The sequence below is a fragment of the Triturus cristatus genome, chromosome 3_2 (genome assembly GCF_964204655.1).
Source record: "Triturus cristatus chromosome 3_2, aTriCri1.1, whole genome shotgun sequence".
Classification (NCBI taxonomy): domain Eukaryota; kingdom Metazoa; phylum Chordata; class Amphibia; order Caudata; family Salamandridae; genus Triturus; species Triturus cristatus.
The window spans coordinates 1,167,066,334-1,167,082,529 of NC_140584.1; the positions used below are offsets into that span (position 1 = coordinate 1,167,066,334).

The 16,196-nt window shown below is 45.9% G+C and overlaps 1 protein-coding gene across 2 annotated transcripts in view; it reads left to right on the forward strand.

Moving 5' to 3' along the window:
- The window catches only part of VIL1 (villin 1), a 189,825-nt gene that overhangs the window by 99,490 nt on the left and 74,139 nt on the right, over window positions 1–16,196 (forward strand). For both annotated transcript variants that reach the window (XM_085650036.1, XM_085650035.1), the window contains exon 11: window positions 1,590–1,690. In XM_085650036.1, coding sequence (XP_085506162.1) covers window positions 1,590–1,690 — 101 coding nt within the window. The remainder of the gene's footprint in view (window positions 1–1,589; window positions 1,691–16,196) is intronic.

Below are 16,196 nucleotides of genomic sequence, written 5' to 3' on the forward strand. Positions count from 1 at the left end.
AGTTTAGACAGCCATGGGAGCAGGGAGATAGGACGAAAGTTCTCCGGTTTAGATGGGTCTAGAGTGGGTTTCTTGATGATGGGCGAAACCCAAGTTCAGGGATGCTGCTGCGTTCTATACCACCTGGAGCTAGTTCAGGGATGCTGCTGCGTTCTGTACCACCTGGAGCTAGTTCAGGGATGCTGCTGCGTTCTGTACCACCTGGAGCTAGTTCAGGGATGCTGCTGCGTTCTGTACCACCTGGAGCTAGTTCAGGGATGCTGCTGCGTTCTGTACCACCTGGAGCTAGTTTAGGGATGCTGCTGCGTTCTGTACCACCTGGAGCTAGTTCAGGGATGCTGCTGCGTTCTGTACCACCTGGAGCTAGTTCAGGGATGCTGCTGCGTTCTGTACCACCTGCAGCTAGTTCAGGGATGCTGCTGCGTTCTGTACCACCTGGAGCTAGTTCAGGAATGCTGCTGCGTTCTGTACCACCTGGAGCTACTTCAGGGATGCTGCTGCGTTCTGTACCACCTGGAGCTACTTCAGGGATGCTGCTGCGTTCTGTACCACCTGGAGCTAGTTCAGGAATGCTGCTGCATTCTGTACCACCTGGAGCTAGTTCAGGGATGCTGCTGCGTTCTGTACCACCTGGAGCTAGTTTAGGGATACTGCACTGATGTTAAGGTACAGAGCATTGCCTTAGTCCAGCTGGGAGATGACTAGTGCGATGATGGTAGACCAATGCAGTTCAGATGAAATATAAACAGCAGCACCTTTCTAAGAGTTCTTAAAATATAGAAACAAGTGCTGACTGTACGGCTGACCTGGGCATCAGAGGTCAGACCCTTGTCAAAAGTGACCCCCAGATTTTTGGCTGTCCTAAGCGGGACAGCAGAGAACTCTGGGGGTAGAGATTACTCAAAGAGGCATAAAGGCCATTGCCAGCCCAGCCCTGCAATATCTAGAAAGTGATGAGAAGTGACAATTAGTAGGGGTGAGACCAGTCTAACATCTGTGTACCATGCAAGGGGTCTTGAAAACACAAGCTTCCACCAGGAGACAAAAGGCTTGGGTGAGATGATCTCAGCTTCCAAGCAACATTTTTCACTTTCCACAGGCCACTACAAGGCCAGTTTTGAAGCACTGGTACAGTGTGTTCTGGGATAGCTTGTTTACCACACTAAAGGGATGTTGCATTAGCTGGGTGTAACACAAGAAGTGGAGCATGAGAAAAGACATTGTTAGCCAAGGGCAGCCAATAGGAAGCAGAGGGGGTGTGGTATGAATCAATGAGGCAATGAGAGACTAGCTCTTACTGCCATCCCTTCCTTTGTGGCTAGAGCCAAAAAGGGTCTGTTGTTGTAGTGGAAAACACTGTTATTGGGTGTATAGGTCGAGTGCGCACTGCCTATGAGTTGAAAACCAGGAGGTACTGAGTGTTAGTGATCTGGATTGCCACATTGTGAATGGAACAAAAAAATAAAATAGGATTTGTTATGTGCATCAGGAACTTTTTAGGCTAAGACCCAAGGAGTCCAATGAACTCCATCTTGCATTCTCTGTGGCTACATGACTGCAAGTCTCTAATGCTTAATCTCTCTCTACAGCCAAAGTGGAGCAGGTGAAGTTTGACGCATCCACAATGCATGCACAGCCGGAGCTGGCCGCCCAGCAGAAGATGGTGGACGACGGCACGGGGGAAGCTGAGGTAAGGGTGAACTCTCAGGTGGTGTTAACAGAAACCGGGAAAGATTTCAACACAAAACATGACAAGTGGGGAGAGGATGTGGCCGAACGGGCTAGGGCAGTCGATCTCAGATCTGGGGAACCGGGTTCGAGTCTCGGCAATGACACTCAACATCCCGTGATTCTGGGCAAATCACTTAATCTCCTGGTGCCTAACAAAAAAATGAATGTGTCCTTGTGTAACGCAACTGGTGCTAATGTAAAGCGCTCTGATACCCGATACCTTCGGGTCAAGTTCGTGCTATATAAAAATCCGGAAAAAAAGTCTCAGCAGTAAATGCACACCTTACATTCTCCAAAGCTTCTTGAATTTTGGAGTCTATACTAACAGACCGGATACACACGTGATGCACAGGCAACCCGGTATCAGTATTGAGGAAGATGCAGACCCTCGTCTAACTAAAACAAGCATTGTCTAAAACCTAAAGTATTTTTTAATGTAAAAGCAAAACGTTCACCAGTAGTCCCTGGCTCTTAAGAGGCCTACTTATTGTGCATAAGTACAAGAGCTGAATGCTGTCACTCACATTGAGGTGAGCCAATGGTTGAAGTGGGCTAATCCTATATCCCAGGTGTGGTGGGTAGAAGCAAAACAGACGGACACCACAGTTATATAAATCTAATATATATATTGAGAAAGGTGAGCCTACTACATAGAGTCAGATGGAAGTACTGACCCAGTTTAGATGCGTAGAGGTTTTGGACTTAGCCGACACATGTTTCGCTCCACACCAATGGGCTTCATCACCGTTACTCTTCACTTGAATGTATGATAGTATTTCACAAGCCACTTCCATTCTGCACGTTTGAGGGACATGGCGGCCCTATTTGGCCTTTCAGTATGTAGCGTATACATTCTTTCAGTAGGCATACTGAAATTACCAAACAGGACCACTGAGTTTTACAAGACAATGCACTTTGACAGTTTAATCGCGCTGACATTTACATGAGGTAGCATACAGTTCCTAGTGTCCCATGAAGCCCGTGGTGATGGGGCATTGGGTCCATGATTCAGAATTACTCACCGATAAGTGACAGGAGACCTGCCAAATCACCCGGTCTATCGTGTGCAATACAAAAGTTTGCCTTTCGCCATTAGGTCACCCGGTGAGACTCTGCCCCACCTCACAGGGTGAAATATGTTTATAAGTTGGCAGGTCTGTGAGAGATATGTTAGTGCTGTGCGGCTGCTGGCAGCTCTCTTACACATCTGTACTGCACTGAATGCAGAAAGAAGGCGCTACTGAGGTGATGGTGAGACCCCGAACAAGCCAGACCACACTTGTGTAAGGCCAATTCAACAAAGGAGCTTATTTACAAGGCCTGTGTGTCACCAGTGCATCACTTTTAGGGACTTATTTACAACAAAATGATGCAACGCGGCGCCGCAAGCCATTTAGTTGCGCCAAGCTCGTCATTTCAAAAGCACAGGGATGCGTCATATTTACAACAATATGACCCACCCCAGTGCTTTCTCCTGCACTGGCGCACAAAAGGCTGCCAGGCACCAATGCAGGCCCCTTGCACCATGGGATGATTGTTTTGGGGGAGAAAGGGACACCTTCCTGCATAAAAACAATCATTGATGGTGTTTTTCTCTTTTTATGAGTGCTGCAGAATGTAGCACACATAGAAAGAGGAAAAAATTAGGAGAAATAAAAGTATTTCACATTGTTGCGCCTCCTTACTGGAGAGGCGAAGGATTCTGATGCATTCCCAAGTTTACAAAATGTTGCAATGGCACGCTCCTTTCACACAAATTGATGCGTAAAAAGGGGCCGTATTTACAAGGCCATGAAAAGCCATGCAGGGTGGCTTTGTGTGGCCTTGTAATTATGGGGCAGCACATTGCGCGGCCGGTGAGTTAATAAAAGTGGAGCACCACGACGAAGTATTTCAATTAAAGTCGGACAGAGCAACAAAGGTCTCCTAGCTCGAATAATTGATACTTGTAAACTGAATTAAATGGTTTAAACAGCATCCTGTTGTGTCTTGCTGGACACAGTCTAGTGTTTTACAAGCCTCTCCCACGAGGGCTGATCCTTACTCCCACCCCACAACACCCCACACCCATCCAACACAGGCGTCACTGGTCAGGTGACCATGCCAATATAAGAGGCCAAGTGCACGTGGCCAGTTTTAGTACCCTACTAACGGTGTCTGTGTCAATCATTTATCAGCATGTGAGCCCAAGGCTCAGGACACTACATTGGCGACGAGTGAGTCTGACCCCACCTGCTATGCGGGCTATCTGCTGTAAAAGAGAGGGATATCTGAATTAAGGCACTGCCGCTATCACATGCCTGGAGGAACAGAAACTCCTGTAGGCATTGCTGTGACTATCTACATGTTGCCCCGAGAAGAGGGTAGACTGGAGACTGCTCATCCCCTAACCCTCGCTATAGCTGCTGCCGGACACCTGTTGCGAGCCTGAGCGAGTCAGCGAGCAGCGTAAAGAAGCCTAGATAGCGCTATTATGAGGACGCCGATCTCAGATGTACCCGGCCCCCTCAAGGTGAAACAAAGCCCAGCACAGCGGCTGACACCCACCTTATTGATCGGCCCTGCAGTGAGGCCCCCGAAAAAGGGGTGAACTGTGCAGCTAGCACCATGCTTGAAGTGTCTGCATGCTGCCGACCGATACCAGTGAATAGGAGGCCCTGCCCGCAGAGGAAGAGCAGTACTGGTTTTAGCCACCTAAACATTCACAGCCCCGGAGAAACCTGCACACTGATCTACAATCACCTGCTGAGCTACAGACTGGCGCTGTACGGCGGCCTGCTGAGGCCCCGCCGCAAAGGAGTAGAGCCTATGTCAGCCCACGGCTGTTTACACCTGGGAGCATCACCCACGCAGCAAGTTCAGTAAAACCCAAAGAAAGGAGGGTTGGCCGCAGCACTTGGAAGGCTGCTGAGGTCCACATGTAATGCAGCAGCACCTCCAGACCCATGGCGGAGTGAGAAGAGCGCTGCATTGTAGCCCAAGACCGCTCCCTGCCCTGGATGCGTAACGACTGAGTCTACAGCCCTTCTTTGTCAAAGGACAGCACTTACCCTGGAGAGTGGTGGAGGAGTGCCTTGTGGCCGTCAGTGGCAGGAAGCACAAGAGAGGAGCAGCCACCATGTGCAAGGTATGAAACAGACTGAGCATTTACTCACTGGGACGCATAGACAATGAATGGCTGCTTCGAAGGAGTCTGTGCCAGCCAGCCGCCCCGGAACCGAATGGCTACTGTTGGCCTATCAAGGAGAGTGTCACACAAAGTGACCAACCCTATTAAACATGTATGAACCTGGGCAGGATCCAGGGCAGGATCCAGAGCCACAACCGTGCAGCCTCGAGGCACAAGCACTACGCCCTCGAGTGAAGAGGAGGGGAAAGGGGTTTACCTTCAGTGAATAAAGCAAAGAACCTAAGAGATCTGAGAGAAGGCGCCCCGTGTGGTTCGAATGCAAGAAGGAGATCGTGTTCACCCTAACTGCACCACCCGCAGTGGGTCAGAGACTATTCAGGGAGTGCCCCCAATACTGCCTTATGACTGCATTGCACATCAGTCCAATGCATTTCCCCTAGTGACAAGCCACCACCACTGCAGAAGAAAGGAGATCCTCACCTTACACAGCGATCATGAGTTGCACCTGAAATACCTTGTCGAGGAAAAGAAAGGTATGGAAGAGGCTGCAGATCAGATCCATCAAAACACACTTTCCTCCACTGCCGTCCACAAAATGACTCATGCACCGGAGAAGAGGCCCAGCCCTACAGACGGGACTGGACCAGCTAGTGGACCATGACGGGAGATGGTGCCCAGTCCAACAGACACGATGGAGCTGGCAGGACGACCCTGTGAGAAAGAGCTGATAATACGTTGCCGGTTGCTACATCTCACAGCAAGTGCAAAGAGGAGAGAGTGGCATGTTGTCACATTGTGAAGAAAAGGAGTGCAGAGAAAGGAGTGTGACAATACTGTCACACAGAAGAATGGACGACCACAGTTGCGAGAATGAGGACCCATACCACTGTCTGAGTGCATCTACTAACATAAGCCAGCCACTGGGGTGCAGTGACATCAGGGGAAAAAGCTCAGAGAGAGTGCTGAATGTAAGCTTCCTTCACAGGCCTGATGCTTCACAGTGTGACCGGCCAGCCACCTGTCACTGGCTGCTTACAGAAAACAGCATCCCTGCTTGCAAACGGACATGCCAAAGAAGAGCTGCACCAAGTATATAATGAGCCACCTTATTGCAAAGCCCATCCAGTCAACCTTCCTACATGCGAGTCATTGCCACCTGTCGTACGAGTCGTCTAACAGCAACCACTACATCATTTGCCATGTGCATCACTTTCACCCCTAAAGCAGCAAGTAATAAGACTTGCGTCCTGCACTGTTACCATACCAGTAACGATCTGAAGAACTAGTGACCACCTGCTCAACTAACTTGTATCCTGATCCCAGTAGTGAGAGTATGTTCTGACCAGGACACATCCACCCCTGATGTTGCATGAGTGACTAGGTAGTGGCTCCGAGGTGGTTTTGGAGCTGTCCACATGCAGACATATATGCAGCCCCAGTACAGCCTACAGGCAGTCCTGTGGCAACTCAACCGAGGGGCCTCCCCCAAGCGCGAGAGAAGGACTTGAATTAGCCCCACCGATGGATTCCAGGAATTAGCCAGGCTGTGTAACCGAGACTTCAACAGGTCACAGCACACCAAAACTGTCTTCAGTGGATCAAGCAACACCATCGGCAAGCATGCACAATGGACTCCACCAACGCTCCTGATGCACCAAAGTTTGAACTATAAATCACCAACTGCATCACAGCGAGAGAACGATGGACTGATCAACATCACATATGTGGACGGTCACTCACTTGAAGTGGTGCAGAGAGATTCAGACTTCACAGGCACCGTGTTCGTGTTCGAAGTACCTGGTTAAATTATGGATGCATGCCGAGATGCTCCCAGCTGCACCTGTCAACCGTTGTTCTGCGGACTGCCTCTCAAAGCTGTGAAACTTGATTTGTGTTAGTTGTTTTTCATTCCTTCCCACAGGGTGGACTTTAGTCTTTTTTGTTTTGTTTTGAATAAAATTTGGGAGGAATGTTGTGTCCTGCTGGACACAGTGTAGTGTTTACCAGCCTCTCCCTAGAGGGCTCGTCCTTACACCTACCCCATACACATCCAACACCGGTGTCCCCGGTAAGGTGACCCTGCCAATAAAAGAGCCCGAGTGCACGTGCTCGTGGCAAGTTTTAGTACCCTACTAACGGTGTCTGTGTCAATCCCTTATAAGCATGTGGGCCAAGGGCCCACGACACCACACATCCAGTGTCCCCAGTAGATTCAGTCTCTGTTTCATTCACAGCAAACAAACTGATTTCTCTACCTCTCCTTGTAGAAGCTACAGGTTTCTCATCTAGTGTCCTCTAAAATGGGAACATTTGCTCTTGTGAACACGTGAACATGTGTTTTAGTGACTTCCAGGAGGAATTTGTTGAACAGTCCAATCTGTGCTTGATTAGAAAACAAAAACGAAAATAGTCGGTGGTACTGAGAGGCGCCTCTGCGTCATCATCAGATGCTCTATGATTGGTGGGCTGGAGGGTCTCTTATGTAAATGAATGCAACGCACGTGCAGCTCTTCCACAAACACGGGCTACTTCACTCATGACAGAGTGATCTCTCTCGCCAGCCAAACGATGCTCCAATAAGTCAACCAGCTGGACCCAGATCTTCTGATTATACGGTAGGGGCCAAAACTACAGCCCTCACTCGCCGAGGGGCGCACAAAGTGCTGTAGATGACAATAAGAAAGGTGGCCTGTGCTTTGATTATAACGGTTAATACGGGTAGCTACACGCCACCCAGATAACACTTGATTGTCGCATGACGATTATGAGATCATTTTTGATGCCAAGCCAGGTCTGAACATCTTTGTAGATCTGGCTTAAGACTCCTTTAGAGCTCGCCCTAAGAAAGACTGTCTTCTAATATCTGAAATATTAGCCCAATTACTTAAAGCAGGAACTCAAACTAAGGGGCTATTTGAGGGATTTTGAGCAGTTGCCAAAGTAAAACGACAGGAAGGCACCGCATTTAAGCAATACAGTGCATTCCTGTCCTTTCTCGATCCACTGGGACCGCTTCGGCAGCCTAGCGCCAAGGTAGGTACCCTTGCACCATCCTGCAAAGAAACAATCCTAAGAGGCGTTTTCCTCTTTCTATGTGTGCTGCAGAATGCATACATTGAAGAGGGAAAAACAAGGAGAAATGAACACATTTCTCTTCCTTACGCCTCACCTCAGGGGGGGCACGGATTTTGTGCTTCCCAGGTTTACATCACTCTGGAAATCTGGGATGCGTCAAATTCCATGGGTGTTTTGGGTGAAAACCCACCACAGTGCCCATGTAACCTCTCCTGGACCCAGAGTAAGGCAATGCAGAGATTTGTGCTGCTTCGCCTTACACATGATGTATAACGCTACACAAGCTGGCTTTGCATGGCTACATAAATCAATATGAGAGCCCTGCGTCACGCATGTACCACTTTACATGGTGCAAAAATGACGCAGGGATCTCATAAATAAGCCCCTTTATGTGTAGCAAATCATCCTCATTGCAGAAATGCACATTTATTAGTTTATTCCATGAAAGGTGATAGGCAAGGTATTCCTTAAATAATCATGTATCATTGTTTGCTCACGTGTCTTTGGCTGAGCGACGGAGAACTTCTGTGGTGGAGGTGATTTCACAACACCCAGTTACCCTCTTTGTTTCAAGGCTAGGCAGAGCAAATCTAACTATAAATACATGGTGGTTGGCCAGTACTGCAGCAGTTAAAAAGATACACTCAGTCACGTTTTACTCACCCTTCCATACCTTGCTATACTCAATGTTTCCATACCATGCCATACTCATGCTTCCATACCTTGATATACACAGGCTTCCATACTTTTCTATATTCATGTTTCCATACCATGCTTTACTCATGCTTCCATACCTTGATATCCTCAGGCTTCAATATTTTGCTATGCTCATGCTTCCATACCTTGCTGTGCTCATGCTTCCATACCTTGCTGTACTCATGCTTCCATAATTTGCTGTGGTCATGCCTCCATAACTTTCTGTACTCATGCTTCCATACCTTGCTATACTCATGCTTCCATACCTTGCTATACTCATGCTTCCATACCTTGCTATACTCATGCTTCCATACCTTGCTATACTCAATCTTCCGTACCTTGTTGTACTCATGCTTCCATACCTTGCTATACTCATGCTTCTGTACATTGTTGTGTTCATGCTTCCATACCTTGCTAAACTCATGCTTCCATACCTTGCTAAACTCATGCTTCCATACCTTGCTGTACTCGTGCTTCCATATCTTGATATACACATGCTTCCATACTTTTCTGTATTCATGTTTCCATACCATGCTATACTCATGCTTCCATACCTTGCAATACTCATGCTTCCATACCTTGATATACTCAGGCTTCCATATTTTGCTGTGCTCATGATTCCATAACTTTCTGTACTCATGCTTCCATACCTTGCTGTACTCATGCTTCCATAATTTGCTGTGGTCATGCCTCCATAACTTTCTGTACTCATGCTTCCATACCTTGCTATACTCATGCTTCCATACCTTGCTATACTCATGCTTCCATACCTTGCTATACTCATGCTTCCATACCTTGCTATACTCATGCTTCCATACTTTGCCATACTCATGCTTCTGTACCTTGTTGTACTCATGCTTCCACACCTTGCTATACTTATGCGTCCGTACATTGTTGTGTTCATGCTTCCATACCTTGCTAAACTCATGCTTCCATACCTTGCTAAACTCATGCTTCCATACCTTGCTGTACTCGTGCTTCCATATCTTGCTGTGCTCATGCTTCCATACCTTGCTAAACTCATGCTTCCATACCTTGCTAAACTCATGCTTCCATACCTTGCTGTACTCGTGCTTCCATATCTTGCTGTGCTCATGCTTCCATACCTTGCTGTACTCGTGCTTCCATATCTTGCTGTGCTCATGCTTCCATACCTGGCTGTACTCATGCTTCCATACCATGCCATACTCATGCTTCCATACCTTGATATACACAGGCTTCCATACTTTTCTATATTCATGTTTCCATACCATGCTATACTCATGCTTCCATACCTTGATATCCTCAGGCTTCAATATTTTGCTATGCTCATGCTTCCATACCTTGCAATACTCATGCTTTCATACCTTGCTGTACTCATGCTTCCATAATTTGCTGTGGTCATGCCTCCAAGATCTTTCTGTACTCATGCTTCCATACCTTGCTATACTCATGCTTCCATACCTTGCTATACTCATGCTTCCATACCTTGCTATACTCATGCTTCCATACCTTGCTATACTCAATCTTCCGTACCTTGTTGTACTCATGCTTCCATACCTTGCTATACTCATGCTTCTGTACATTGTTGTGTTCATGCTTCCATACCTTGCTAAACTCATGCTTCCATACCTTGCTAAACTCATGCTTCCATACCTTGCTGTACTCGTGCTTCCATATCTTGATATACACATGCTTCCATACTTTTCTGTATTCATGTTTCCATACCATGCTATACTCATGCTTCCATACCTTGCAATACTCATGCTTCCATACCTTGATATACTCAGGCTTCCATATTTTGCTGTGCTCATGATTCCATAACTTTCTGTACTCATGCTTCCATACCTTGCTGTACTCATGCTTCCATAATTTGCTGTGGTCATGCCTCCATAACTTTCTGTACTCATGCTTCCATACCTTGCTATACTCATGCTTCCATACCTTGCTATACTCATGCTTCCATACTTTGCTATACTCATGCTTCTGTACCTTGTTGTACTCATGCTTCCATACCTTGCTATACTTATGCTTCCGTACATTGTTGTGTTCATGCTTCCATACCTTGCTAAACTCATGCTTCCATACCTTGCTAAACTCATGCTTCCATACCTTGCTGTACTCGTGCTTCCATATCTTGCTGTGCTCATGCTTCCATACCTTGCTGTACTCGTGCTTCCATATCTTGCTGTGCTCATGCTTCCATACCTTGCTGTACTCATGCTTCCATACCGTGCCGTACTCATCCATCCATACCTTGCTGTGCTCATGCTTCCATACCTTGCTATACTCATGCTTCCATACCTTGCTGTACTTATGCTACCCTACCTAGCTGTACTCATGTTTCCGTACCTTGCTGTACTCATGCTTCCGTACCTTGCTGTACTCATGCTTCCATATCTTGCTGTACTTATGCTTCCATACCTTGCGGTACTTATTCTTCCATTCCTTGCTGTACTCATGCTTCCATGTCTTGCTGTACTCATGCTTCCATACCTTGCTGTACTTATGCTTCCATACCTTGCTGTACTCATGCTTTCCCACCTAGCTGTACTCATGCTTCCATACCTTGCTGTGCTCATGCTGCCATACATTGCTATACTTAGGCTTCCATATCTTGCTGTACTTATGCTTCCATACCTTGCTGTACTCATGCTTCCATAACTAGCTATACTCATGTTTCCATGCCTTTCTGTACGCATCCTTCTAAACCTAGCTGTAATCATGCTTCCATAACTTGCTATACTCGTGCTTCCATACCTTGCTGTGCTCTTGCTGCCATACAATGCTGTACTCATGGTTCCATACATTACAGTACTCATGCTTCCATACCTTGATGTACTCATGCTTCCATACCTAGCTATACTTATGTTTCCATACCTTTCTGAATTCATGCTTCCATACCTTGCAATGCTCACCCTTCCATACCTTTCAATACTCATCCTTCTGTACCTCACTAGACCTGTCCTTTCATGCATCACTATACCTTCCTATACTCACCCTTCCATACCTCGCAATCCTCACCCTTCCATACCTCTCTAGACTCATCCTTCCATACATCACTATGCTCTCCATACGTTGTGATCTTAGCCAATGTCCCTCCCCAGGATAGGTTGGCAGTTCCCTTGCAAGAGGAATCGCACGACTCACTTAAGCAAAAGACAGTGTCGTGGTTACATAGGAAGTGTGGGTTCCCTTTTAACATGGCGAACAATATCTTAAGTACTCGCAGGGTAAACTGGATTGGGCCTTCCAAAAAAAACATCAAATGGAGATTGTGTTATAGTCAATTTTAAACACACACAACATGTGGCTACTGTTTTACTGAGAGCAGCTTCACTGCCATTAGATATTAATAGTATTCAAGTACGCCCCCTTGGATTCTTCTACTCTCAATTTCCACGGAGAGATAGTTTCCATCTGATTAGACAGAGAAACTTCATCCCAGCATCAAATTCGCTGCCTCTTTTTCACCAGGGGGCAGGTGCTCCCCACCAGGTTATGGGTGGGCTAAATATACCCACATCTAATCGCTTTGAGGTACTCTCCCTGTTAGATACGTGCGACTGACAGGAGGTTGGTATACGGGGGGGGGACGAGTCATCCTCGGTTAAGGCTCTTCACATAGAGGATCAGCCCCCCGCATTACCTACAGAGAGTCATCTGCCTGCCGATGACCGCAAGGGGGGTTCACCCAAAAACTTGATCAAACTATTAACATGGAACATTGCCGGTTTACGTGCTAAGAGTGATAATTTATTTTGGTTAAGCTTCTTGAAGGACTTTGATATCTTGGCATTTCAAGAGACTTGGGAAACAGAAAGTAATTTTTGGCTAGATGGTTTTACTTCTCACTTTGTTCCAGCTTCTAAATCAGTTTCCGGAAGGGCCTCAGGAGGCTTAGTGGTTTTGCTCTCGGTGAAATTAAAAGGAACCGTTAGCAGGATAACTTGTACATGTAACAACTTTCTTATTCTGGAATTTAAACTCCCCAATGATAGGAAGTTGTTACTGATAAATTGTTATAATTCTCAACAAGAGGTCGTGCCGAATGAACACTTGCTATGGTTGGCGAATTTTTTAAAAATGTATTCTTTGAAGCAAACCACTTTTTGTTATTATATTTTGCTTGGTGATTTTAACGTACATTTATGTAGTCATAACTGTTGTTTAACTGATATTGATGGACCTGATCTGACATCACCCCAACATTTTGAGCACTCAAGTAAGGGCGAAGCTCTGGAAAATCTTCTTATTGAAAACCAGCTGTATCAACCAGGCTTCCACGAACAAACCGTACGGGTGCCCACCTTTATTGGAAGGGACAGTAACACCATTATTGACTACATATTTCTTTCATCTGGACTTTTACAATTTGTATGTTTTTATAACGCGATTCCATCTATTTTTAGTGACCACAATCCGGTGGTAATCGAAATGTTAGATGGCCTCTCTCTCTTAAATTCCCTTGCCTCACCCATGTTGGACAATAATCTTAGGGCAAAGGATCAGGGTAGAAGGTTAAATTGGTCTAAGGTAGTTCCAGAGGATTTTTTTAACTCAATAAAGCTAGAGGCGGCCCTAGACTTGGAAATCTGTGGGGACCAACTTTCTACAGGGAAGGAAGTAATCTCCTCGTTTGAAGCCGTATTTTTCCTAGTGTCAAAGGACCTAACTAGTAAAAGTAGACCAGTACAAACTAAAGTAGTCTCCGGCTGGTTTGACCATAACTGCACTAAAGCTCATAACAATCTTAAAATCGCACTTCAGGCCAGCCCGAGGAATAAAATTTTAGTGTCGCAGTTAAGGAGCGACTATAAAGAAGCACTGTTGGTCCGGAAAAAAGAAATTAAACTTAACGCCTGGGCCGATCTTATGGACAAGGCAACTCTAAAAGACAGTGCGAAATTTTGGTCTATTATCAACACTCCTTTATTCTCTGATGTTAAAAATGGAGTGTTGGATACTAATATAACAGAGAAGGACTGGTTAAGCCACTTTAAAATTATATATGGTAGCGACTTAGATTTAGAACCCATAAACAGGCAAGATTCGGCTTCTACTTTAATTCCAGTTAATTTTTATTTAACTGAAGTTTTAAAAGCAATTGAAGACTCTGCGGGTAAGAAGGCTCCCGGACCGGATGGGGTCCCCACCGACCTGTATAAGGCAAATCCGGTTTTTTGGGCCAATATATTAACCAATGTATTTAACTCCTCGGTTATCGCAGGTTTTCCTAAATCCTGGTCCCATTCTACCATAATACCGGTGTTCAAGAAAGGCCAAAGGGCAGACCCTAAGTGCTATAGGCCCATATCCTTGATAGACTCCTCTATAAAAATCCTGGGGAAAGTCATACTTGCTAGGATAACCAATTGGGCCTCGGACAATAACATCTTGTCCGATGCTCAATATGGCTTCAGAGCTGGCCGGAGCACGGAGGATCAATGTCTGAACCTCCTATTAGTAATAGATAAATATACTAGGGTGGCCGGGGGCTCTTTTTACTTGGGCTTTATGGATTTGTCCACGGCCTTTGATCTTGTTAATAGGTCAAAGCTGTGGACAATGCTTTTGGATTTGGGACTCGACCCCCCACTTGTGTATTTCCTTTCAGAGCTCCACCAAGATTTGAATGCATCGATAAGGATGACGACGGATGGGAAGTGTACGGCCAGCTTTAAGTCTAGTAGAGGGGTACGACAGGGATGCATTCTTGCGCCCATGCTGTTCACCCTATACATAAACTCCCTGGAACAAAATCTGCTGGCCGCAACGCAGGACATCCCGCGCATGGGAGGTACCCCGATACCGGTCCTCCTATACGCGGACGATGCTGTCCTGCTGGCTAGGACTCCCCTGGCGCTGCAAAGATTGCTGGACTCGTTCGGGGACTTTATGCATAGCCTGGACTTGGTGGTTAATAACGGCAAATCTCACGCTATGTCGTTAGGCCTTGCGAAAAATAAGGTAAAGCCTTTTTATTGTAGGGGAGCCGTAATATCAAGAGTAAAGACTTTCACCTATTTGGGAGTAGTCTTTGACGACAAGGGCTCATGGTCCCCCCAGCTCTCTATAAAGATAAACTCAATAAAAATCTCAACTGCGGCTGTACTTGGCTTTGCAAAAAGGCTGGGGGGTAAACCGACAGAGGCAATACTAACAATTTACAAAGCCAAAACAGTTTCCATTGTAAGGTACGGGGCGCCAATCTGGGGTTACATTAAACACGATGCGATCCAAACGGAAGAAAATAAATTTCTTCGCACCCTCCTCGGCCTCCCACAATCTACTGCTTCTTTCTCAGTCCATTTGGAACTCGGGTTAGGATACATAGCAGACATGATTAAATTAGCCCCATTATTGCTATGGATTAAAATTTGGCTAAACCCGAAACTTACTCTAAACCATAAAATACTAAAGGACTGTACTCGACTTGACAACATGAATAAAATTCCATGGCTGTCAAATATCGAGAGGTTATCTGCCTACATTGGGAGACCGGAAATTTTTTCTAGCCCTGAAACTCTCTGTAAGGCAGATCTTGACTGGGTAAAATCCAATTTCACGAAGTTAAGGGAGGCCGAGCGGGAAGAAGTTGAACTACGTAAACCTTCCGTCAGGGGACACGTCCTGGTATCTCAATCCTCAGGGTTGTCTTTATATCTTACAGTGGTAACCCATCCCTTTCACAAATGGTTGTTGTCCAAATTCCGGTTCAACCAATTACACCTTGTACTTTGGGATGTGGCTGGCTGGCATAAGCCTGAAAATGTTGCACCTTGCAAGTGCGATGATATTTCTCCACAAGACACTACGCACTTTATGTTATTCTGCCCCTTTTTCAAACATGCCAGGAAGAGGTTTATTATTCCCTTGCTAAAGAGTAGGAATTTTACTCAGTATAAACCAGCTTTATTGTTCCTAAGCATGCTTGATTGTCCATTAATTATGTTCTGTGTCGCTAGTTTTCTGGTGGCAGCTGTTAGAGAAAGGAGGGTGAGACTAAAACCTATACAGGATGTGGAGCCTATCTGATATATGGAATTTGATTCTGTATTATTGATTGCACGTTGTTTATGGTCTTTTATGAATTTTTATTAGGACTTGTTTTTAACTGTAGATTTGTGAATCGCATGATTTTATGTATTTATTTGTGTAGTATACTTTTATGATTTTAAGTAATCGAATAAAGTGGTTTTGACTTGACTTGACTTGACTATGCTCACCCTTCCATACCTCACAATGCTCATCCTTCCATACCTTGCAATGTTCACCCTTCCATACCTCGCAATGCTCATTCTTCCATACCTCGCAATGTTCACCCTTCCATACCTCACAATGCTCATCCTTCCATACCTTGCAATGTTCACCCTTCCATACCTCGCAATGCTCACCCTTCCATACCTCGCAATGTTCACCCTTCCATACCTTGCAATGTTCACCCTTCCATACCTTGCAATGTTCACCCTTCCATACCTTGCAATGCTCACCCTTCCATAACTCGCAATGCTCACCCTTCCATACCTCATGATGTTCACCCTTCCATACCTCGCAATGCTCACCCTTCCATACCTCGCAATGC